Source organism: Carassius gibelio, chromosome B23, assembly GCF_023724105.1.
Source record: "Carassius gibelio isolate Cgi1373 ecotype wild population from Czech Republic chromosome B23, carGib1.2-hapl.c, whole genome shotgun sequence".
Classification (NCBI taxonomy): domain Eukaryota; kingdom Metazoa; phylum Chordata; class Actinopteri; order Cypriniformes; family Cyprinidae; genus Carassius; species Carassius gibelio.
The window spans coordinates 26,097,126-26,122,230 of record NC_068418.1 but is presented as its reverse complement, the minus strand read 5'-3'; the positions used below and the strand labels follow the sequence as shown (position 1 = coordinate 26,122,230).

Genomic DNA, 25,105 nt, shown 5'->3' with positions numbered 1-25,105 from the left:
GCACGTGACTCCTCACTCTCAATACATATGAACATGTAAGTTGGTGGAGTGCATCCACTCTCTCTGCTCGCGCGCGGAATATAATGTGCAGAGCGCGAATCTCTTTGCTCGTGCGCGGAATATAATGTGCAGAGCGCGAATCTCTTTGCTCGCGTGCGGAATATAATGTGCAGAGCGCGAATCTCTTTGCTCGTGCGTGGAATATAATGTGCTGAGCGCGAATCTCTTTGCTCGTGCGCGGAATATAATGTGCAGAGCGCGAATCTCTTTGCTCGTGCGCGGAATATAATGTGCAGAGCGCGAATCTCTTTGCTCGTGCGCGGAATATAATGTGCAGAGCGCGAATCTCTTTGCTCGTGCGCGGAATATAATGTGCAGAGCGCGAATCTCTCTGCTCGTGCGCGGAATATAATGTGCAGAGCGCGAATCTCTCTGCTCGTGCGCGGAATATAATGTGCAGAGCGCGAATCTCTTTGCTCGTGCGCGGAATATAATGTGCGGAGCGCGAATCTCTTTGCTCGTGCGCGGAATATAATGTGCGGAGCGCGAATCTCTTTGCTCGTGCGCGGAATATAATGTGCGGAGCGCGAATCTCTTTGCTCGCGTGCGGAATATAATGTGCGGAGCGCGAATCTCTTTGCTCGCGTGCGGAATATAATGTGCGGAGCGCGAATCTCTTTGCTCGCGTGCGGAATATAATGTGCGGAGCGCGAATCTCTTTGCTCGCGCGCGGAATATAATGTGCGGAGCGCGAATCTCTTTGCTCGCGCGCGGAATATAATGTGCGGAGCGCGAATCTCTTTGCTCGTGCGCGGAATATAATGTGCGGAGCGCGAATCTCTTTGCTCGTGCGTGGAATATAATGTGCGGAGCACGAATCTCTCTGTTCGCGCGCTGGAACTCGGCGCACGCTCTCAGATACACGATGCTCTTGTAAGAATTTTTTCTGGGCTCGCTCAGGTTTCTCGGTACTCTTCTCTTCAATTTCTTTCTCTTTGCTCTTGGCATAAACGCTGTCAAAATGGCAACAACCAATCAGAAATAGGCTTCAACTACTGACCAATGAAAACGCGACATAGTACATGGAATCTTATTGGTTGATATTGAACCGCATATGGAACATTACATTTACATTTATTCATTTAGCAGACGCTTTTATCCAAAGCGACTTACAAATGAGGACAGTGGAAGCAATCAAAAACAACAAAAAGTGCAATGAAATATAAGTGCTATAACAAGTCTCAGTTAGGTTAACACAGTAAACGAAGCATGGGCTTTTAACTAATATAATAAATAAAAAGAAAACAGATATAATAAAAAAAAGAATAGAGCAAGCTGTGTTCAATTTCTTTACACACACACACACACATACACACACACACACACACACACACACACACACACACACACACATATATATGTACATACATATATACATACACATACATACATACATACACACACAATTGCATAATAAATGAAAAGAAAATAGAATACAAAAATATTAGAAAAGTAGTTAGATTTTTTTTAAAGAATAGAATTAGAATAGTGAGTTTTCACTTGCAGAATGTAAGCTTCTAGAGGGCACATAAATCTGAAGTAAGAAATTTAGGTAAATGGGTGCAGAGCCAGTGGTAGTGTTGTAGACAAACATCATGCCTTGAATTTTATGCAAGCAGCTACTGGAACCCAGTAAACAGAGGCTGGACTATTGCAATGCTCTCTCTGCAGGTCTTCCAGCCAGTTCTATCAAACCTTTACAATTAATCCAGAACGCGGCAGCAAGATTCATTTTTAATGAGCCAAAAAGAATTCACGTAACAGCCTCTGTTTATCAATCTGCGTTTTAGCGAATTATTGCGTGCTTTTATTACTGTTAGAGTTATATGTCTCTGAAAAATGACTTCAAGAAAGTTTTTTGTTGGTGTGGAGGCGGCTTTGGAGGAGTTTGATCGGATGTCCGACACTGAAACTTGCAGCGATGCTAGCTAGCTTTGACTCGGTCAGAGAAGCTGCTTACAAACTGGGAGAAGACCCTTATTTTGAGTAAGTATACGTTGTTTGTATCAAGCATTTGTAAGTTGCATGCTAATATTATTATTGCATTAATTTATTCATCGATTGCATTCATAAGTGTATTGCCTTGTGCAGTTTGTCTTTCTTGTATACGCGAGTTGCATTCATCGGTTGCCTTCGTTAGTTGCATGCTAATTTGTTTTTGCATGAATTTATTTATCAATATTATATATACGTGTACTGCCTTGTGCATTTTTATATCTTATGTATATGTGAATTGCATTCATGTGTTCGTTACATATTTGAATTACACACACGCAACGAACACATGAATGCAATTCACATATACATAAGATATGCAAGGGTTGTTCTCATTTATTTATACATACTCATGGATTTGTGTATGTGTAATCAAATTATTTTCCTCTTTCTGTTACTTGCATATCTGGATTATTTTTGTGTATGTCATTTTAGCATGTATTTTGGGATTGCAGTGTAAATTTATACATTTTTGTTTTGTTTTGCAGTTGTAGCATCCAGTGGTGAAGAATGGGAGCCAGCAAGTCAGGATACTTATTTTGTGTGTGTGTGTGTGTGTGTGTGTGTGTGTGTGTGTGTGTGTGTGTGTGTGTGTGTAAAATAAAATGCAAGAACAGAACTTTGCCTTATTTTGCTTATTACATGACATGAGTTTTTTGAGGAAACTTGGAGACATAAGACATTCTGTCTCTTCAGGTAAAGCTACAGAACTTGGAGACTCCAACGCCTCCTTTTGGTTAAATCTAAATAACTTTTGCTTAGAAGATGTTATCAACAAATTTTTTTTTTTTATCTTTTTACTGTCACCTAGTGGAATCAAAAGAAACTTTCTGCAGGGAAATAGACCTAACAGGTCCTAAATAACAGACTCCTAAATAAAAACTTACTTTAAAAAAATAATACAAATCTGACTTTGTTTCCGTGTTTATCACAATATAGTAAAAATACAAAAGACAAAATATGCAATATCTTGTGCTTGTTTTAAACTTCCGAGAGTTTTCTGTAAAATAAGACCATTTTTATAAATTTATTCCAAAGTATGTGGTTAGGGCTGTCTTTTAAGTTCAGCTATGCTGGTTTCAGTAATCAAAAATGGTGACTGTACACTTGGAGAGTCTAACGCCTCCTTTCGATTAAAGCTAAATAACTTTTGCTTAGAAGATGTTATCAAAAATATTCTTTTTTCTCCTGTTTAATGCCACCTTGTAGAATCAAAAGAGATTTTCTGCAGTGACATAGACCAAACAAGTCCTAAATTACAGACTCTTAAATAAAAACTTAATTAAAAAAATTATAAAAATCTGACTTTTTGTTAGTGTTTATCACAGTAATGTAAACATATAGAGTACAAAATATGCAATATTTTACCCATGTTTTAAAATTCAGAGAGTTTTCTGTAAAATGAAACCATTTTTATAAATTTATTCCAAAGTATGTGGTCAGGGCTGTCTTTTAAGTTCAGGTATGCTTGCTGGTTTCAGTAATCAAAAATGGTGACTGTAAAAGTACACTTGGAGAGTCTAACGCCTCCTTTCTATTAAAGCTAAATAACTTTTGCTTAGAAGATGTTATCAAAAAAATTATTTTTTCTCCTGTTTAATGCCACCTAGTGGAATCAAAAGAGATTGTCTGAAGCGACATAGACCAAACAAGTCCTAAATTACAGACTCTTAAATAAAAACTTAATAAAAAATAATAATAAAAATATGACTTTTTGTCAGTGTTTATCACAGTATTGTAAACATATAAAATACAAAATATGCAATATTTTACCCATATTTTAAAATTCAGAGAGTTTTCTGTCAAATGAGACCATTTGTATCCATTTATTCCAAAGTATGCGAGTAGGGCTCTCTTTTAAATTCTGGTATGCCTAATTCTGTAAAAAATTCAAAATATGCTGCAGAGCTGAAGAGGTTAAAGATTGAAGGTTTTGGAACACCTATTCGACTTGATAGAGACAAACATACAACAGGCAAAAGTCGAGGAGGAGGTGTGTGTGTTTATATTAAGGAAAGCTTGTGTAAAACAGCAATTGTGCATTTTAAGATTTGTAATTCAGATATCGAACTCATTGCAATATTTGCAGATGCTCAGATGCTCCCAAATTTGTTTTAGAGGATCTTAACAATTGTATTATGGACAAACATCTAAAAGGCTATCATCAATATGTTACCTGCGCTACTCGCGGTGATAAAGTCTTGGATAGATGTTACGGTCCCATCCCGGGAGCGTATCAATCTCTGTCTTTACCTCCTCTTGGTTCAGCTGGTCACAATATGATTTTACTGACTTCTGGATATATTCCCATTGTAAAGCAAGTTAAGAAAGAAACACGACATGTGAAAGAATGGACACCTTCTAATAATGACGTTTTTTAGGGGTGTTTAGATTGCACCGATTGGAATATGTTTTTGAATACATCTTCTGATTTGAACGATCAGGTGGTTACCATTTCTAAATATGTAACCTTCTGTGTTGATTCTGTTATACCTACGAAAAAGATCACTCTGTATCCTAATAATAAACCCTGGATCACAAAGGAGTTAAAATGCATATTGAACGAGAAGAAGAGAATAGTTTTTGTGTTGACCAATGAGGAGAAAAAATAATTATAAAGATAAGATTGAGGATGTGTTCATGCAAGGTAATCTCAAAGCTGCCTGGAAAGGAATTAAGAGTATGGCTGCAGTGAGTACATCAGTACCAAAGATCCACATTCCAAGTGGAAACATTGACAATGATTTAATTTTATCTAATGAGTTTAATTACTTTTTTTCTCGATGAGATACATCCTCGGTCATTGATGAGATTACCATTTTTAAAAAGACCTTGAGTACTTCTAATAATATTAAAATTAATTTATCTAATATATCAAGACAGCTGAAGGCCACTCCGCTTAACAAGGCCCCAGGTCCAGATGGGATATGTAGTAGAACACTGAAATACTGCGCTGACCAGCTCAGTGAAGTTCTCCAGTTACTTTTTCAATCATCATTAGATCAAGGGTTGGTACCTGATTTGTGGAAAAGTTCAATTATTGTACCGATACCTAAAAAAACTAAACCAAATTCCTTGAAAGATTACCGTCCAATCGCCTTGACCTCCTTAGTTATGAAGATTTTTGAAAAAGAGATCAAGAGGTATATAATGACAGTTGCTGGACCACTTTTAGATCCGCTGCAGTTTGCATATCGCGCTGGAAGAGGCGTAGATGATGCAAAACTGTTCTTGATAAATACTCTTAGTCGTCATCTGGAAAACAGCGGAGCTTTTGCGCGGCTTTTAATGCTAGCTTCCGCAGTCTGATGGCAAAAATGGAGAAGCTCAGAAGGATTTTCTACCTTCATGCTATCAGACCACTAAACATGGACATTAAACACACTGCACTTTAGTGTAGGGAAGTGTAGTGTTACCCAATAACTCTATGCAACTCATCTTCACTGCACATTCTCTCTCTCTCTCTCTCTCTCTCTCGCTCTCTCTCTCTCTCTCTCTCTCTATATATATAGGTATGTATTTATGTATAGCTAACTGTGTGTTTATGTATGTATGTGTAGATATATACAGTATATCTATATAAATAATTATGTAATTATCAAAGTATAAGAATAAAGGGCAGTATTATGTATTGTTTTAAATGTGTCATCCAATCTGTTTTCATAGTTTGAGTGTATAAACATGGTGCCGTAAAAAGTGTTACCTTCAATATTTAGTGTTGTTTCTCCATGTGTTCAGATCTTCTCGGGGCTGCTGGTGAATCTCCCCAGTGTTGCTGACTGGTTGAACTGGTTGAAGTATCTCAGTATTCCTCGCTATGGTCTTGTTGTGAGTTTTAAAGTGTCCATGTTCTCCTGGATTGTTTGATTTGCATGAAATGTAGAACGTTTTATATTTATATAGAAGTAGTCTACGTAAATGTGTGTGGCAGTTAAACAGTAGGTAAGAGCTGAGAAACATTTGTGTAGGTGTAGTATATTTTTTGTTATTAGTAATTAATTTAAGGTTTATTGTTTTAGTGAACGGTAATGTGTAGTTGTGGATGATGTTGTTGATGATTAATGTTTTTGCAGGCTGTGGAAATCAATGAGTTTATTGGCCTCACCCTGTGTGACATGAGGAACACAAGTGGCCTAGAAATACAAGTGTGAGTATGAAGCTGCATATGAGTAACATTTGTTACTTGAAATACATACTGCAGAAATAAAATGTGTTTGAGAAATGGAAATACAAGAGACGTTTGTTACTTGAAAAGAACTATGTGACTGTAAAAAGAAGGGCACATTTGATGCATTTCGGCTTTACTTAAGTATAAGTATATTTATTAATAATAATAATACATTTTATTTGTAATGCACTTTTCTTAAACCCAAAGCGCTACAGTAATAAAGCAACTAATAAAATAAAACAAAACACCAAAAGCAATACAACAATTCATTATAGAAAGACAGTCTTGAACAAATTTGACTTAATCACCTTTTTAAATCACCCAACGTTGGTGCATTTCTGACGTGCAGAGGAAGTACATTTCATAGCTTAGGGGCTTTATATGAAAAGGCTCTTTCCCCCATGGTCTTTAGCTTACATGATGGCTGGTGAAGTGAAAGAGAGTTAGTAGAGCGAAGAGAGCGTGATGGAATATAAGGACGGATGAGATCACAAAGATACTCAGGTGCAGTCCCATGAAGTGCCTTGTATGTTAAAATAAGAATTTAAAAATCAAATTCTCGCATTTACGGGAAGCCAGTGTAATTGTGAAAGAACCGGTGTAATGTGTTCATGAGGAGAAGGACAAGTGAGCACACGAGCGGCAGAATTTTGTATATACTGAAGCTTGCTCAACGATTTAGCTGGAAGGCCAGAGAACAAGGCATTACAATAATCTAACCTAGTTGTTATGAAGGCATGTATAAGCCTTTCTGTGTCTGCAAAAGAGAGAAAAGGCCTAAGTCGAGCTATGTTTCTCAGGTGGAAAAATGCAGTTTTAGAGATGTGTTTTATGTGTGCTTGAAATGATAATTGTGGATTAAAAATTACACCAAGATTTCGCACCTGTGAAGTGGGAATTACCGTAAAGGAATCAACAATCAAACTGATCTGCTCGGCCTTACGAGTAGCTGCCACTGTACCAATCTGCATCAGTTCAGTTTTGGAGCCATTCAGCTTCAGGAAGTTGTTGTGCATCCAGATACTGATCTCTGCTAAACAACCACGCAAAGCTATTAATGAGCAATGGACATCAGGACTAGTGGTGATGTAAATCTGCGTATCATCCGCATAGCAGTGATACCCAAGACCATGTTTTCTAATGATCTGCCCAAGTGGAAGCATATAAATGTTAAATAATATTGGACCCAATACTGAACCCTGAGGAACTCCCTGTCGAACAGGCACGGTATCTGATTTGTAGTTACCCAAGCCAACAAACTTGGCACGATTCGTTAAATAAGACCGAAACCAATTGAGGACAGCTCCAGAAAGACCCAACCAATTTTCCAGCCTGTCAAGCAGAAGATAGTGACATATAGTGTCAAAAGCAGCACTGAGGTCTAACAAGACCAAAATACTGCATGCCGATTATTTAACTGAACAGCCACAACACGCTCAAGAACTTTAGCCAAGAATGGGAGGTTAGAAAACGGCCTGTAATTGGATAAATCAGATAAATCACAACCAGTCTTCTTACGGACATATTTTAGCTATTTTTAGTTCTGGAGGAACAATTCCAGAAGTCAATGACAAGTTCACAATTGAAGTCATAAAAGGACAGATTGATGCAAGGCAGTTCATGATGACCAAGCAGGGAACCGGATCTAAAATACTGGTTGTAGAGTTCATGGACTTCACTGTACTTATAATAAAATCATCTCTGACCATTTCAAAGTTTGAAAAGGTAGTAGTTGGGAAGTTTGAAGGCTGGATATTAACTAACTCAAGAGGAGTGATGGTATTTAAAGTGCTATATATACCCTCAACCTTACCAGTGAAATAATGAAGAAACGTAAACTGGTCAACAGAGGAAACTTAAACAGCGATTTAGAATTTGTTGCAGCGTTACCAATGATGCTTGAATAGTAGCTCTTACGTGCAGTATTCAAAGCAGAATGGTAAGCAGACTGTTGTTCAGTGTAAAGAAGCCTGTGCACCGTCAGGCCAGAAAAGGCCTTTTTTCAGGCCTTTGCAAGTCTGTATGTAGATATGTAAAGAGACAAATGCACAGACATTTTTTAGAAACAAGTAAAATTAACATGAAAGCAGAGAAAATAGGAATGAAACATAAGAAAATCTGAGCAAAAACTCTTGAAGTGAGTCAATGCTACTAAAATGAGTGAGGCAATGAAACTCCCCTGAGCGGCTAATCAAGGCCTTCATGAAGAGCAGAAACAACAGCTGCATAGGAAGGCCAGGAGTGTGTTAAAAAGGTTGATGTGAAGTGCATGAGTTCCCAAGGCTATAGTATGAAAAATATATGGCAAGAAATCAAATGTGTCCAAGAATCAAAGGATTCCACATGCATTTTTGTTGTGGGAGAAAAGCATTGCTGTAGAGCCTTTTCTGAAGTGCAGCATGAATGAAGCATCAGAGAGAAACAAGATGGTGTTAGTGAAGAAGCAAGACTGAAAGAAAGAAGGGGAAATTAGAGAGATGTAACATGCTGTGTGTTGCTCCTAGAGTCGCAGGTCTTTACACTCGTAGTTCTTCCCACAAGAAGGGCTGCCACTCCAGCCACAATGCCTTCTGAAATACTGCTTCTCTCAAGCATTAGCTCGTCAGATCACATTCCCACAGCCAATATTAGCCCTCTATCATTATCAGCTACTGCTGCTCCTTTGCATCACTCACTTTAGAAGCCAAAACAGGCTCATTCCACTACAGTTCACCATGCTTGACTACTTTTCATTGCAAACCTACTAACATGTTTACCTTTCCATTCAGCAATTTTGGAGTATATACACACACACAAGTATTGATCACGTTCTCATCATTTCTCATTGCAGCTGCACGAAAGGTGAGGACTTTCTGAGTGAACAGGGCATCCATTACTCAACCTGGGATTTGTGGCAGAATCATTTGGCTCTGGGAATCATGACCCTCATCTTCCTCATCATCGCTTACCTCAAACTGCGCTTCATCAAGAAATTCACCTAAACACAAGCTAATGTTCTTCCAAATCTCAAAGTCATATCAAACAACAAATACAGAGTTCTGGCATGAAACTCTAGATGGCGCAGTCCGATAGGTCTAACTCAATCTGACCTAATGACATCATTATCACATGGCACAGCTGATTGGTTCTCTCCTATATCTGTAGCCCATTAGCTCACTGCTCAACATTCAATAAATGACTAGTGCTTGCCGTAGCAATTACAGCTTCAGAAATCCTCCACCTTCCCCAGCTCCACCTGTATAGATCTGCTAGGGGTTGATTAATGTATTAATCTACAGAATTCCTGTAGTTTATTCCAGCCTGAAGAGACCAGAGATAAGCTGACATCCAATTAATAAGAGAATAATGAAGTAGTTTCTGTGTTCATCCCCATGAATGAAATGTTTTATTGGTTTGTTTTATTTGATTTCTGAATGTGTTACTTAGCTGAACATGGACTAATCTAGATGTTGCTATGAGCTTAAAGGAGCATTGCGTAGGTTCTGAAATTTCTAACCGTTAGAGGAACTGCAGCCAGTCTCATGCTCTTTCTCAGTGCGCACGCTCGTACGAACACGACCACATCAACCAGGGTTGCTGCAGCAACCACTGACGCCGGTCGCTCTCTCTTTTTGCCAAACTAGGTTTTTATTTTATTTTTTTTTACTTACGAGGAGTGTCCGTTGGTGTCTGAATTGTGCTGCCGGAGGCTGATCGCTTCTTTCCATCCACAGAGTCCATCTGAAAACACTATTACCGCTGCTTACTATAATGGCTGGCGCCGTACGGTTGTAAGCCCGAATAGACGAGAACGTGCATGACGTCACATTTTGTGAATTTTCGCGCCAATTCGGGCCCGACTCCTACACACACAATTGAGCCTACAGGCTGATAGAGGCAACCGTGCTGGACAGTCGAGGTGTCATTCTTTTTTTACATAATGGTTGGCTCATACATGTACAAATGAAAACTCTATCTTAAAGATTTTTTTAAAGTAAAAACCTCCACATAGCTCCTTTAAATGACACTTCATTATGAATATATGACTGATCAAATTGAATGCCTTGGTGCTTGATTTTAGTATTCTGGGTTTTTTTTTTTTTTTTTTTTTTTGCGATTGACTGTACCTCCAAAAAAAAAAAAAAAAAAAAAAAAAAGGTTTACAAAAGGTTGTTTAAAAAAACTAGAATTTTGGATAAAACATGATGTGAGCTTAATGGGAACAGGGGTGTGCTTGTTTATACCCATTAAGCACAGCCAGACTTTTTGCATTTAATAATGTATATCTGAATCAAAATGTTTTTGTCATTTACAATAAAATGAAATATAAACCAATCATAGTCTCATCTTTTATTCCCTTTAAGAGCCAGTTGCGCTCGTGCCATGATGGATTTGCTATTTACACGACAGAACCGGTTCTTCCTGAATGAATATCATTATGTTTGGTTGCATTAATGATTCTTGATTATCTGCTTCAGGACTGAATTGTTAAAAGTTCTGATGTGTATCTCTAACACACGCCAATTTATCCAAACATTCTGTAGGAGGTGAAATAACTTATGCAAGTAAATAAATGCAGAGTGTTGGGATTATTTGTATTTTAATTTCTTATTCAAATTTAGTGAGTTATTCATAAGTATATATGACACTTATTGGTGTCACTTCAACTTAACTTTTGAAAACTTTACCTTTAAAAAATTTAGAAAAGTTATGTAAGTTTGTGTATTGTTTTAAAATTGCACAAAAATACAAAATCTATATAAAATTATGTATTTTCCTAAACATGTTTCAATCTAAAACTGTATTTTAAAGAAAGTCATAACTCTAAACAAGTTGTGCTCCAAATTTGAGGTAGCTATAACAAATCAATTTACAGTATTAGGAACCATACAATTCCATTCCTTTCGTACTTTGAATGTGAACTGTACCAGTGAATTTCAAAGCCATAAATCTAAAGTTGTGCTAAAAATTTGTTGGTGATATTGCAAAAAAGTTTCTACTAGATGAAATTTGCTTCACTGTCTGGCTTTTAACATCTGAATGTTTTGGCCAAAACTCACAGGACTGGTGTCTTTACATTCAGAGCAGCATGCAGGGTACACAATGCCTTTTTGCATTTTGACAAAGTGTCATTTCAAAGCTTGGTATTTGTCTTTGGCACCTTGCCCTGAAGATACTCAAAAACGTTTAGTGGCAGTGCCACCTTGTGGACAGAATATTGGTGTTTTTGAGAAGCTGACAGAAGACACATTTTGTTTATCTCATCAGATTGGATGTCATGATGACGAACTGCATCTGAGGCTCAAATGTTTGAGCTACAAATTTGGTGTCATTGTCACCTCACACTGACCACACCACATCAATTAAACCACAAACATGGCAGATGTGCACGACCTGTGGATAAGTAGAGAGTTGTTTGAGTTACTAATTATCAACATTTAACCTTGTAAAAATATGAATGTATTTTTATCTGTTACTTCATCTGTGACAACAGTGTGAAGTTTTAAAAACATCTGTTTGGCCATTAACTTTTAAATGCATCATTTCAGTTTCCTGCTGTTTGCAGATACTGTTCCCCTGCCATGGCTTCTTTTCTTTGTTTTAAAGAGCACTGAAGAGGAACAGTAATTTCTAGTTCAGTTTTCAGTCTGATCCAGTGTTCACATATCCTCTCGATTTCATGTTAGAATAGGTCTACACCCCTTCTAATCTAATCAAAATCGAATTGGGATCTAGCTCAGTCGGATTGACTGAGGTGTTTACAGGAATGCTTTTCAGTCTGATTAAGTCATCTATCTGATTACTAACAGATGATTTGGCTGCATAAATGTAGCTAGTGTAGAAATCCAACATGCAATGATGCTAAACTACTTTTTTTTAATGTTCTTATCACTTCCCTTTGCAGCTATTCAACAGGTGAGGAATTTGTCTGAACAGGGAATCGTCGATTACTCTACCTGGGGTTTGCGGTAGAATCATTTGCTTTAGGACTCATGACCCTCATCTTCCTCATCATTGCTTACTGTACCTCAAGCTGCGCTTCCAAGAAATTCACTCCTAAACACAAGCTCATGTTCTGCCTCACACACTCCAACAAGATCCACTAAATCCTACAGACATTGTTTACCCCCCAAACTATCATTGTATGCTGACAGAAATCATAAACATAAATCCAGTCATGCTGCAGACACAAATCATGTGAATCATAGACTCTGCTCAGGTTTACCCTTAAGAAAAAGAAGTTTATTTGAGTGTGCTATTAGTATACTTCTTAAAATAGTAAAGCATGCTTTTACTTTACTTTTTATGTACTTCAAAAAATGGGCTTTATGTACTCCTCATCAATATAATTAAAATGTTATTTAATTATACTTGACTTATACTTACAATAATTCTGAATATATTTGATCTATACTCCTAGAATCCGTGTTTTCATTGTTATACAGTAGAGGGCGCTAGTACACATCTTCTGTACATAATTTTTCCAAAGAACACAAGTGAAGAAGAAAAAGAAGCAACACTTACTAGCACATGTAACACGATCATCTGACATGAAACAGCATCAAAACTGTAACGTTATGGAATAAAATGTTGACCGATGAAGAGATAATAATTACAGTCAAGCTTTGGGGCGTTGATCGACTCCATCTACATTTTGATTATTAATCTGAATCCAATTTATAGTATTTTTTCAGCTTTTGGTTCAAAATGTTATTTCTTTATTTTTTTATGACACATTAAAGTGTTTAAAAAATAATGCATGAAGCTAGAATAAAATATTTTAGTTTTCAAACAGATACTCTGTTCTTTCCATGGATGTTTTGTATGTTCAGATTTTCATGTAACTAAATATATACACATTAAAACCTTGTAATTTTTAAGAACATAAATGTTTAATAAAAACAAATGCTCTGATTATTTCTATGTAATTTGAAGGAAATCTGTTTTTCATTTAATTTTCAGTTCCTATGATTCTCATCATTATAAACACACCTGCATTCGATCAGTTAAACCAACTTACAATATTTATTATATTTAAATATCAAAATATTAAAAATATTACAATTATATTTACATGTATGTATTTCAGAAATGTTCTTGTTCTTGTTTTATTATAATTGTTATAACTTTTCAGGAGAGCTGTAGTCAAGTCCAGCTTTGTCGAGTCCAAGTCAAGTCCAAGTCCAAAAGTTTCGAGTCCAAGTCCAAATGAGTGAAAAAAGGGTCCTCTTCAAGACCACACCCTTAACTACTGATAATGTATGTGATGCGAGAAACAGTATATCTCCTATTCTACAAAATAATGATTTTTTTAATGATCAAAAAGCATGTGCAAAGTAAAAACTCTGTAGGACAGGGGTCTCAAAACTAGATCCTGGATGGCTAATGTCCTGAAAAGTTTAGCTCCAACTGGCCTTAACACACCTATCTGGAAGATTCTAGTTAGTAAGAGCTTGATTAGATGGTTCAAGTGTGTATTATTAGGGTTGGAGCTAACAGAGGCATTACATTGTATACATTGTCTACTTGGCCTACAGGTTTGCATCTTTATCTTTTGCTGGTTTGCGCGGCACACACACATCTGTTTAGTGATGTTCACTAAACATTATAGACTCGCTTAAAGTGTTCTGCGTAATGAAAATATGCCCATTGAATTGATTCAGTCGTGTTCAGATGATCACTAAACATTTGTCATGACATCTCTCCGCTTGCATGATAAATATTATTTTAGAAATTAAAAAATATTTTAGTTTAACATGACATGTACAGTGATAACTACGAAAAAGAAAAGATAAAAGGTAATAACGGTCTTATCAAGTAACTGTACAACATTGTACCCAAATGCAGATATACAAAAAATGTTGTGATTGTTACAGACACAAATAACAGATAACTGGCTGTTATGAAAATTTTAATATGTAATGTCATAATTATAAAGTTTTTAAAATTTACTTGTTAATTTAATTGTTGCATAAGGCTATACATTAATAAGCGTTTATTGAAAAAAATATATATATATTTAATGTGATTTCATTTATAATACCATGAACCACGAGTAGTCGAGTAACTGCAGCAATTGCACCGTTTGTCATGCATGCATTCATTTGAGTCATTTTGGGAGTTCGGAGTATGGAGCGTGAATCATTTGAACAAGTTTGGCAGTTTGGAGCGGGATCGCGAATTATTGAGTCAATTCGGTAGTTCGGAGCGGGTTCGCGAATCATTTGAGTCAGTTTGGGGATCGCAAATAATTTGCATCAGTTAGGGAGTTTGGAGCGGCTTTGCGGATCATTTGAATCAATTCGAGAGTTCGGAGCGGGTTCGCGAATCATTTGAGTCAGTTTGGGAAATCGGAGCGGGATCGCTAATCATTTGAGTAAGTTTGGGGATCGCGAATCATTTGAGTCAGTTCGGTAGTTCGGAGCGGGTTCGCGAATCATTTGAGTCAGTTTGGGGATCGCGAATCATTTGCATCAGTTAGGGAGTTTGGAGCGGCTTCGCGGATCATTTGAATCAATTCGAGAGTTCGGAGGGGTTTCGCGAATCATTTGAGTCAGTTCGGGAGTTCATAGCGGGTTCGCGAATCATTTGAGTCAATTCGGGAGTTCGTAGCGGGTTCGCGAATCATTTGAGTCAGTTTGGGGGTCACGAATCATTTGAATAAGTTCGGGAGTACTTAGCGGGTTCGCGAATCATTTGGGTCAGTACGGGAGTTCAAAGCGGGTTCGCGAATCATTTGAGTCAGTTCTGGAGTTCGGAGCGGGATCACGAATCATTTGAGTCAGTTTGGGAGTTCGTAATAAATCAACACTCTTGGTGTTCGTATGCGAGAGGTTCTTATGTGGATTTGTTTGGATCTTGGAGACAGGTATGAGTTGATTTGAAGTATTAAATTGTTTTAACATGGGTTGATTGTTTTAAAATGAATAATAAAGGTGTTTTGATGTTTGTATTTTCAGCTCTATGGAGCCCATTTGTTGCTCTTGTTGTATTTTATTTTTTGGTTTGTTTGTTTTAGTTTTTTTGGGTATATAGTCTAGTCCGCCTGAGTGCTTGAGCTGGTAATCAGGCCCAAAAGAAATGGGAAAGGCCTTTGGGGCGGACTAGTTTTCTTTTTCCTTCTTTGTTTGTTTGTGTCTTGTTTGTTCCCCCACTATTTATTACTGCAGCACGATGATGCTACATGTCTAGTGTTTGAGCAGAGGAGCCATTTCTTTGCATTGATTTTACTTTGAACTAACTGGGTGATTCACAAGGTTTTGTTTCTTGAATTTAACTTATGGGTTTATTTTGATTGATTTGCTGTGATTTCTTTTTGCTTTGTGTTGTAAAGGCTCCTTCTGTTCGGGTAGCTTTTGATGAAAGCATCCTCGTGTGTGTAATATATCTTTGTGTAAGCCATAAATAAATCTGTTAGAGTTGTACTTTGTTTATTTAAGGGTGGGTCAAGAGTAAAACAATCGACTAGTAGAAATCAGTAGTCTTGCAACTCCTATACTGTACAACATGAATTAGTATTTTGTTATTGTAAAGGTTACGTTTAAGGCTATCTAGGCGTAGACATAAATAAAACACAATCTAACAGGTAGAAAATTAAATTAGAAACATCTAAACTTTTCAGGTTGCAGCAAGTGCACCGTTTGTCATGCACATCCTTTCCCGGAACAATACTGAAAGCTATGTTTTGACGTGGAAAGCAGTTCGGAATGGAAATATTGATATCTTATTTGTTAACAACATACTTTTCATACCTTAAGATCAGTTAATGTTATGAAATTAGAGAACTAAGCCAATAGTAGTGCTGACGGTGTCATTTGATTTGGATGGGAACTTCAGATCGAATCAGAGCGGGATCGCGAATCATTTGAGTCAGTTTGGGGATCGCAACCCATTTGAATCAGTTCGGGAGTCCGGAGCAGCTTCGCGGATCATATGAATCAATTCGAGGGTTCATGCAATGATTTAAAGCTTAGGCTACGATATGAAACGAATGAATGGAATAAGCACTGCGCGCTCACCAAACCAGTTCTCTCCGGGGGGCAGGGTTTCATAGGTTTTTGAAGCACCCCTGGGCGCCTCTATGTCATCAAGCTCAGTTTGAGTCTGCGCAGTATGCCCGACCCCCAGGGCCGTATTAAGACAGTGTGGTGCCCCTGGGCACTATGACGCAAATGCCCCCCTAGACATAATTAAGGTGATTTCTCAAATCAAATTTTTTGATTTTTAATTTATTAACTTGTCCAACTACCGTATTTTTCGGACTATAAGTCGCACCTGAGTATAAGTCGCATCAGGCATCAGGGGCGGCAGTGGCTCTGTGGTTCATGTAGGTTGGCTACAAACCGGAAGGTTGGTGGTTCAATCCCCGGCTCCACCTGACCAAGTGTCGAGGTGTCCTTGAGCAAGACACCTAACCCCAGCTGCTCCCGACGAGCTGGATAGCGCCTTGCATGGCTGACATCGCCGTCGGTGTGTGAATGGGTGTGTGAATGGGTGAATGTGAGGCAATTTGTAAAGCGCTTTGGATGGCCATGTGGTCTGTTGAAAGCGCTATATAAATGCAGTCCATTTACCATAAGTCGCATCAGTCCAAAAATACGACCTGACAAGGAAAAAAAATATATTTATAAGACGCACTGGACTATAAGTCACATTTATTTAGAACCAAGAACCAAGAGAAAACATTACCGTATACAGCCGCGAGAGGGCGCTCTATGTCTTCAGTGCATAGACTAAATGGAGCACTGAGCACAGCACAGAGAGCCCTCTCGCGGCTGTAGACGGTAATGTTTTAACTTTAACTTCAATAGAGCATCACAGTCCAGCCCACAGCCCGAGAGAGCTTTGGTGCCGGAAGTAAATTTCCCATTCATTTCTCCCATTGACTTTCAGAAAAATCTGTATCTAAAGAGTTTTAGAGCATGTGTGAGGATAACCAGCTACGGCTGAACTCATAAGCATATAACATATCATTTCAAGTGAAAAAATTAAGACAAAATCAAAAAAAAAGTCAAATGTACAAGACTGCTTACATATTTTCATTTCGAGCGCAGGAACTACTTATCCCATAAACCACCGCACCTCATTGAATTCGACTGAAGCCACAACCGCGAACGAGTCTTTTGAGCGACTTCCAAATCTGATGACGGCCGCGCGCAAACTTTTTCCTCTAGTGAATTTTCTCATGGCAGCCATGGAGATCATGATTGCACTGATAAGGCTACCGTGCAAAAACGCAACACAGGTTTTTATTTTATTTTATTTTTTTATTAATGATCTTCAGTCTTCACAGACCTTCGCGGGGTTTAAACAGACAGTTACACGAGCTCCACCAATCAGATGCATCACTGTCGGATTGTTCAGGATTGTGGGTAATGAGGTACTTAGCCAAGACATCGCAAATAAAAGGCATTTATATCAAAACAAGGTTAGTGCCCCATGATCCTTTTGCGTTTATATGAGCATATGCTATCGCTTAGTACAGCCGTAGCTGGTTTTAAGTCTACCATGTTTGGTTACGATTTTTATGGCTTATACCCCAAATGTCAATGCAGAAATTGCATTGAATTTTTACTTCCGGCACCAGCTGTGGGCGGGACTGTGATGCTCTATGGTAAACAGTCAATCGCTTCTGTGTCATTGTCGTCCTGAGCTCATTCTATACTCGTTTAAAAAAAACTTTCGATCCCTGGAACATTTTGAATTGTAGCTAAACGTCTAGTGTCCTTGTCTTTCTTTAACTTTCTTTTTGCAAAACCCCTCAATTGACGTCTTTCCATTTTTATTCATTTTCTGTAGCCGTTAAAAAAATGACACATTTGCGCGTACTTGTTGTGGACCAACTCAACTCTGACAGATTGGAGACGGAAGGGGGAGACTGATAGTGGTCATGTAATCTTTATTTATTTATAATTAATATATAAATAAATGTGTCCATTTCTTTACTGTCTATGGTTCTCTCTCAAGAGAAGGCTAATCAGCTTAGATACGGATACATTGTCTACTTGGCCTACAGGTTTGCATCTTTATCTTTTGCTGGTTTGCGCGGCACACACACATCTGTTTAGTGATGTTCACTAAACATTATAGACTCGCTTAAAGTGTTCTGCGTAATGAAAATGTGCGCATTGAATTAAGTCGTGTTCAGATGATCACTAAACGTTTGTCATGACATCTCTCTGCTTGCATGATAAATATTATTTTAGAAATTAATTATTTTAGTTTAACACGACATACTTGTTCAGTGATAACTACGAAAAAAAAGATAAAAAGTATAACGGTCTTATCAAGTAACTGTACAACATTGTATCCGAATGCAGATACGAAAAATGTGATTGTTACAGATACAAATACTGGCTGTCACATGAAAATTTTATGTAATGTCATAATTATAAAGTTTTTAAAATTTACACATGTAATTGTTGCATAAGGCTATACATTAATAAGCATTTATTGTTTAAAAAAAACTATTTAATGTGTTTTCATTTACAATCGCATGAACCACGAGTAGTCGAGTTAAAGGCCCGTTTACACCAAGCACAATAACTATAGAAATAACGATAAAGATACAGTTCTAAAAATCGTTCTCAATATTAAAGAATAGCAGAGTCCACACTACAACTATAATGATAAAGGCATAGAGAAACGGTATCGTAAAGCTCTTGACAGCGTTGCTGAAAAGGGGGGTCTGTGACACTCTAACATGCTCCTTCATGTCAGCCAGACACAGCCAGAGATGTCGCTCCACAAGAGGTCCGTTGTGGCATAAAGTTCATGCCGAACCATCAGGTCATGTCCACCCTAATGCAGAGCTCTCAGGACTTCGGCCTGATTGACCTGCAGTAACGCTACGGCATGAAGGGCAGAAGCCGCCTCCCACAGGCTTTGTAATATTGAACAGTAATGTTCAAACGCTCATGACAAGAATTTAAAAACCATTAATTACTGAATCACTAATATTTTATTTCTTTGATCTGTAAATAAACAATATAATTAAAAATGTGTTATTATTATACATTTGTAAATTTAATAGCAGTCAAGATGTTTTTAGCATTAAAAAAAATAAAGGTTAGCAGACAGTTAACATAGATGTGACCAGATGATGTGAAATTATCGGAATAATCAATTATCTCATCTTAGAACAGTATGTCTGCTGTGCATCTGCTATGGTAACAAGATAACTTTTAAAAAATGTTAAATGAGCAGATAAAACCACATGATGACTTTATGTTGAATGTCAAATCTGTCATTGGCCTGATGGTGTTAACAAATGTAGCATTTTTTTCACAAAACAAACAGTTTTGTACACATGTACAAACCCGATTGCAAAAAAGTTGGGACACTGTACAAATTGTGAATAAAAACAATGCAATGACGTGGAAGTTTCAAATTTCAATATTTTTTTTCAGAATACAACATAGATGACATATCAAATGTTTAAATTGAGAAAATGTATCATTTTAAGGGAAAAAATAAGTTAATTTTAAATTTAACGGCATCAACACATCTCAAAAATTTGGGACAAGGCCATGTTTACTTCCCTCTTCTTTTTATAACAGTCTGTAAACGTCTGGGGACTGAGGAGACAAGTTGCTTAAGTTTAGGAATAGCAATGTTGTCCCATTCTTGTCTAATACAGACTTCTAGTTGCTCAACTATCTTAGGTCTTCTTTGACGCATCTTCCTTTTTATGATTAAATGCAAGGTCTTCCCTGAAAGAGATAATGTCTGGATGGGAGCATATGTTGTTCTAGAACTTGGATGTATACCTTTCAGCATTGATGGTGCTCTTCTTTCCAGATGTGTAAGCTGCCCACGCCACACACACTCATGCAACCCCATATCATCAGAGATTCAGGCTTCTGAACCGAGCGCTGATAACAACTTGGGTTGTCCTTGTTTTCTTTAGTCCGGATGACCTGGTGTCCCAGTTTTCCAAAAATAACTTCAAATTTTTATTCGTCTGACCACAGAACAGTTTTGCACTTTGCGACAGTCCATTTTAAATGGCTTGGCCCAGAGAAAACAACTGCACTTCTGGATCATATTTAGATATGGCTTCTTTTTCGACCTCGGATTGTGTTCACCAACAATGTTTTCTGGAAGTATTCCTGAGCCCATGTTGTGATTTCCATTACAGTAGCATTCCTGTATTTGATGCAGTGCCATCTAAGGGACCGAAGATCACAGGCATATAGTATGGTTTTCTGGCCCTGACCCTAACGCACAGAGATTGTTTCAGATTCTCTGAATCTTTGGATGATATTATGCACTGTAGATGATGATAACTTAAAACTATTTGCAATTTTTCTCTGAGAAACTCCTTTCTGGTATTGTTCTACTATTTTTCGCCACAGCATTGGGGGAATTGGTGATCCTCTGCCATTTTTTTTTCCATTTCTCTTTTCATTTTTCTTTTTCCCTGGTTTGTCATAGCCCCCTGGTATAAGCTTTAGATGGCTTATTTGGGGACTAGTTCACATGCATGATTATTTATTTTGTTCTTTGTTTTATCTCAAGTGCATTTGAATATATGTATGTATATGTGAATAAAACTTCTTCTTCTTCTTCTTCATTGAGTTGTGAGAGACACTGTTACTCTGAGAGGCTTTTTTTTATACCCAGTCAGGTTGCCAATTGACCTAATAAGTTGCAAATTGGTCTTCCGGCCTCTTATTGCTACCTGTCCCAACTTTTTGGAATGTGTAGCTCTCGTGAAATCCAAAATGAGCCAATATTTGGCATGAAATTTCAAAATATCTCTCTTTCAACATTTGATATGTTATCTAAATTCTATTGTGAATTAAATATAACTTTATAAGATTTGTAAATTATTCCATTCCTTTTTTACTCACAATTTGAACAGTGTCCCAACTATTTTGGAATCGGGTTTGTAGAAGTCATTTAGTCTTTTCTAATGACGCTAGATGCTAGGGGATTATTTGTATTTATTTGTAGGAATCCAACCGGCCCTTGGGGTTAGGATTGGAGAATGAAGTTCTTTTGTTTTTTGCTTTGCTTTAGCTTCTTCTTCTTTCTCTCTACATGCAGCATTACACTGGTGATGAAGAGGAGAACTGTGTGATGAGCAGTAGCTGTGTGATGTTGGAGCACTGTCGAACGATTAATCCGGGGAAGGGGGAAGTGCCCGCAGCGGCACAGAGTGAGACTCGGAGGATGCCTCTAAGAGACCTGGCATGAGAAAAACCCGTTTGTCTGTCAGACATGCCTCAAAGAAGAGGTTGAGATTAAGATCTGTCACCGTGTCTGAAGCTGCAAGGAATAGGACGTGCGGACGTTCCCTGGGTGCACACCAAAGCGCCCTACAGCAGAGAACTGTGACAGAACTGTGAGCTGTGAAGATGCAGGACAGATAAAATGGCATTGACTCCTTGGAACCACTCCCCCATTGTTTTCAATGGGCAGGTTAGGGAATCTCCCTAGGATCAGGCTTGGGGAATGAGGTTTGTTTTTTTGCTCTGTTGTTTTTTTTTTTACTTCTTTCTCCCTACGTGCAGTGTTTCGCCAGTGATGAAGAGAACTGAGTCCAAGTTGGCTAGATCCATCTAACAAAACCACTCTTTGGTTTTATATGTTGCAAGAAGACAATAAGTGTCATAAATCTGATAGAACAATGATACAGTTAAACTAAAGGGGGTTGACATGAAGTTCATTCTATTATAATTCCCTCATAACAAAATTGTAAACATTTTCATTTTTAAACCTAATAGCAGTTACATTTGCTGGACATCCCACATAGGAAATGTCTTCTGGCCCAGATCCGTGCCAAACAATCACTTTTCCCTCGGCCCAAGTGCTACAAAGAATGATGGCCCTTAAGTGGCCCAGAATTGGATTAAAGACAAGGGCCACAACGGCCATAATGAATTTAGCATGTTCCTAAATCAACATCTTTTGATGATCCTGGATCAAAATCATTGTCCAAAATATAGACTTCACCCAATCCCTACATTTAAACTTAACCCCACCCATAATTTATTCCAAAAATCAGTGGGAAATGATAGCTGATTAACAAGAGTGTAGAAGTATCTAACACTGGTTGTAAGCCTAAAACGGATATTTCCTGAAAATGTATATATGCATTCTGATTGATTGATTGTAATGTTGTTTCAGGATCAACAAGGATGTTGGTCCAGGAACATGTTGTACTTATTGTAATCATGCTCACTGACGTGTGACATCACTGTGGGGCAAGTTAACCGATCATAATTTTTTTATTTTTATTAATTACAGCAGGAAATATACATGTACTTCAGATGGTGTTGAGAGATTCTGTACAACTTGTACAGTACTATGAACAATATCTTATGTACAGTATATCGCTCAATCAGCGATCAAAAAGATGCCACCCTAGAACAGTTTGTAACCAACGTCACATACACTTACCTCAGGAAAGCTTTTCAATATTAACTTGTTCAATAATTAGGAAAATACATATAAAAATAACTCTAGAGAGGAGAATCTCTATAGATAAAGTCATGAGATGACATACTCATATTTTTCCTTAGCCTATAATGATGTCTTCATTATTTACATGGTTGAATAAATCTCTCAAGGAAACAAGTTATCACAGGCATCTTTGAGTTTAAATGCTAATATTTCACCAACAGAGTAGAGTAGAATCAGAGCTTTGTTGATCAAATGCCCTGATTCAAACAGAGAAAATGAATTAGGAGTCATGCTTCACAAGCTTAAAACTTAAACTTATAATCTAATGTTCTGGAGACAGGTACCAAACTCACACAACACATTTGTGAACCTGGAGCACAAAAGCTGTCATAAGTAGCACCGAAATATTTGTAGGAACAGCCAACAATAAATTCTATGGTCAAAATTATATATATTTTTCTTTTAATGCCCAAAATCATTAGGATATTAAGTAGAGATCATGTTCCATGAAGATATTTTGTTAATTTCCTTCCATAAATATATCAAAACTTAATTTTTGATTAGTAATATGCATTGCTAAGGACTTCCTTTGATCAACTTTAGAAGCAATTTTCTCAATATTTAGATTTTTTTGCACCCTCAGATTCCAGATTTTTTTAAATAGTTGTATCTCAGCCAAAAAGCGACTTATGGAAAAAAACATAAGTCGCACTGGACTATAAGTCGCATTTATTTAGAACCTAGAACCAAAAGAAAACATTAGCGTCTACAGTCGCGAGAGGGCGCTTTGTTTTCGACTACAGAAGCACTAAGGAGCATAGATTGCCCTCTCGCGGCTGTAGACGGTAATGTTTTCTCTTGGTAAATTTTTTGTAAATAAGTCGCACCTGACTATAAGTCGCAGGACCAGCCAAAAATTTCTAAAATTCTAAAGGACCCTCTGATGTCACATGGACTACTTTGAAGATGTTTTTATTACCTTTCTGGACATGGACAGTATACCGTACACACACTTTCAATGGAGGGACAGAAGGCTCTCGGACTAAATCTAAAATATCTTAAACTGTTTTCCGAAGATGAATGGAGGTTTTTGGCTGAACTAACCCTTTAAGGAGTTTACTTTTAATATTGTTATTATTAGGAGGCCTTCTTTCTGGCCCTAGAAGTGTCAGGATTGGACCTGTTTTGTCATGTGTTTCAGTTTCCTGTTTTGCCTTATTTGGTCTGTTTCCTGTCCTTGTTTAGTTGATTCCCCACACCTGTCTGTTTCTCATTATCCTTGTCTTTAAAACCCTAGTCCTTTAAGTCATGTCCTGTTCTCCATGTTGGAGTTACCCCTGTGTTGGATTAATAAAGTCTCTTCGATTATTCTTGGCTCTGTTTCTTTCGGCAGCATAGTTTGATAGAAGACCTGACCGAAAAACAGTGTAAATTGCATGCCAACCCTCTTGTTTTGTTTTCTGGTTTTCCTCAGTCCTTTTTCTTTCCCTTGTGTTTCATGGATCCCCTCCTTCACCCTGAATTCTTCCTCCTCCTGCTGGAGTAGGAAGGACAATCTATCAAGGACCATACGAGACAGTTCTTGTTGTTAGCTCACACATGAAATGAAGTGATAGTGATAGTGACGTGACATTCAGCCAAGTATGGTAACCCATACTCAGAATTGGTGCTCTGCATTTAACCCATCCAAGTGCACACACACAGCAGTGAGAAGTGAACACACCCCTGGAGCAGTGAGCAGCTATATATCCAGCCCCCGGGGAGCAACCAGGGGTTCAGTGTCTTGCTCAAGGGCACTTCAGCCATGGGTATTGAGGGTTGGAAGAGATCACTGTTCATCCACTCCCCCCACTTACAACTCCTGCCAGCACCAAGACTCGAAACCTCAAACTTCTGGTAACTAGTCAAGCTCTCTGTCATCCGAAGATGGTCCTTGGGAGGAATTCTCCACCTTTGTTGAGTAAACTCTGGTGAGAAATGGATCGCTACTTGCCATCTATCAACATGGAGGATCTTGCCAGATCCACTCCCGACCCAGAGCCCAGCCCACCATCTCACCACCTTATGGAGCATAAGCCAGAGCCCACCATTGACGGAGAGCCAGAACCCAACCTGTCAGACCAGGTGGAAGAGCCGGCTACAGTGCCCAATGCAAGAGAGAGTCTGAGGGTGAGTGGACTATCGAACACCAAAAGGGTCAAAATAAAGAGGAGGATCTTATCAACTGAGAATCAGAACAGGAGATTGAACTGCCCTTTCTCCTCTATCCACTGGTTCCGTCCAGCCCTCATTCATCCTTGGTTTCCTCATCCAGCCCTGAGGCCAGGGGCTTCCGATTCTCCAGTGCCCGCTCCTAGAACTGCATGCGATATTTAATGCACATCTTGCCAATAAATCCGGTTCTGTAATCAGCAGTAAATCTTCATTACCTGCACACTTTCACATGGAGCAGCATTAACTACACAGAACCTTTGTTCACTGACAAGCTGTGCA

The 25,105-nt window shown here is 38.0% G+C and overlaps 1 protein-coding gene and 2 long non-coding RNA genes across 4 annotated transcripts in view; 2 read left to right on the top strand and 1 right to left on the bottom strand.

Annotated features, from left to right (window-relative positions):
- The window catches only part of LOC128011957 (broad substrate specificity ATP-binding cassette transporter ABCG2-like), an 80,711-nt gene extending 70,201 nt beyond the window's left edge, over nt 1–10,510 (top strand). The window contains exons 13-15 of one of the 2 annotated variants that reach the window (XM_052594783.1): nt 5,794–5,883; nt 6,129–6,202; nt 9,054–10,510. In XM_052594783.1, coding sequence (XP_052450743.1) covers nt 5,794–5,883; nt 6,129–6,202; nt 9,054–9,204 — 315 coding nt within the window. In that variant the 3' untranslated portion in view covers nt 9,205–10,510. The remainder of the gene's footprint in view (nt 1–5,793; nt 5,884–6,128; nt 6,203–9,053) is intronic. The other variant, XM_052594784.1, reaches the window with a different exon arrangement.
- LOC128011962 (uncharacterized) overlaps nt 1–25,105 on the bottom strand; it is an 80,269-nt gene that overhangs the window by 31,523 nt on the left and 23,641 nt on the right. The window contains exon 2 of the long non-coding RNA XR_008182681.1: nt 9,201–9,312. This is a non-coding gene — a long non-coding RNA (uncharacterized LOC128011962). The remainder of the gene's footprint in view (nt 1–9,200; nt 9,313–25,105) is intronic.
- Nucleotides 1,788–2,644, top strand: LOC128011961 (uncharacterized). The gene is made up of 2 exons (XR_008182680.1): nt 1,788–2,046; nt 2,544–2,644. It is a non-coding gene; the product is annotated as an uncharacterized LOC128011961 (long non-coding RNA).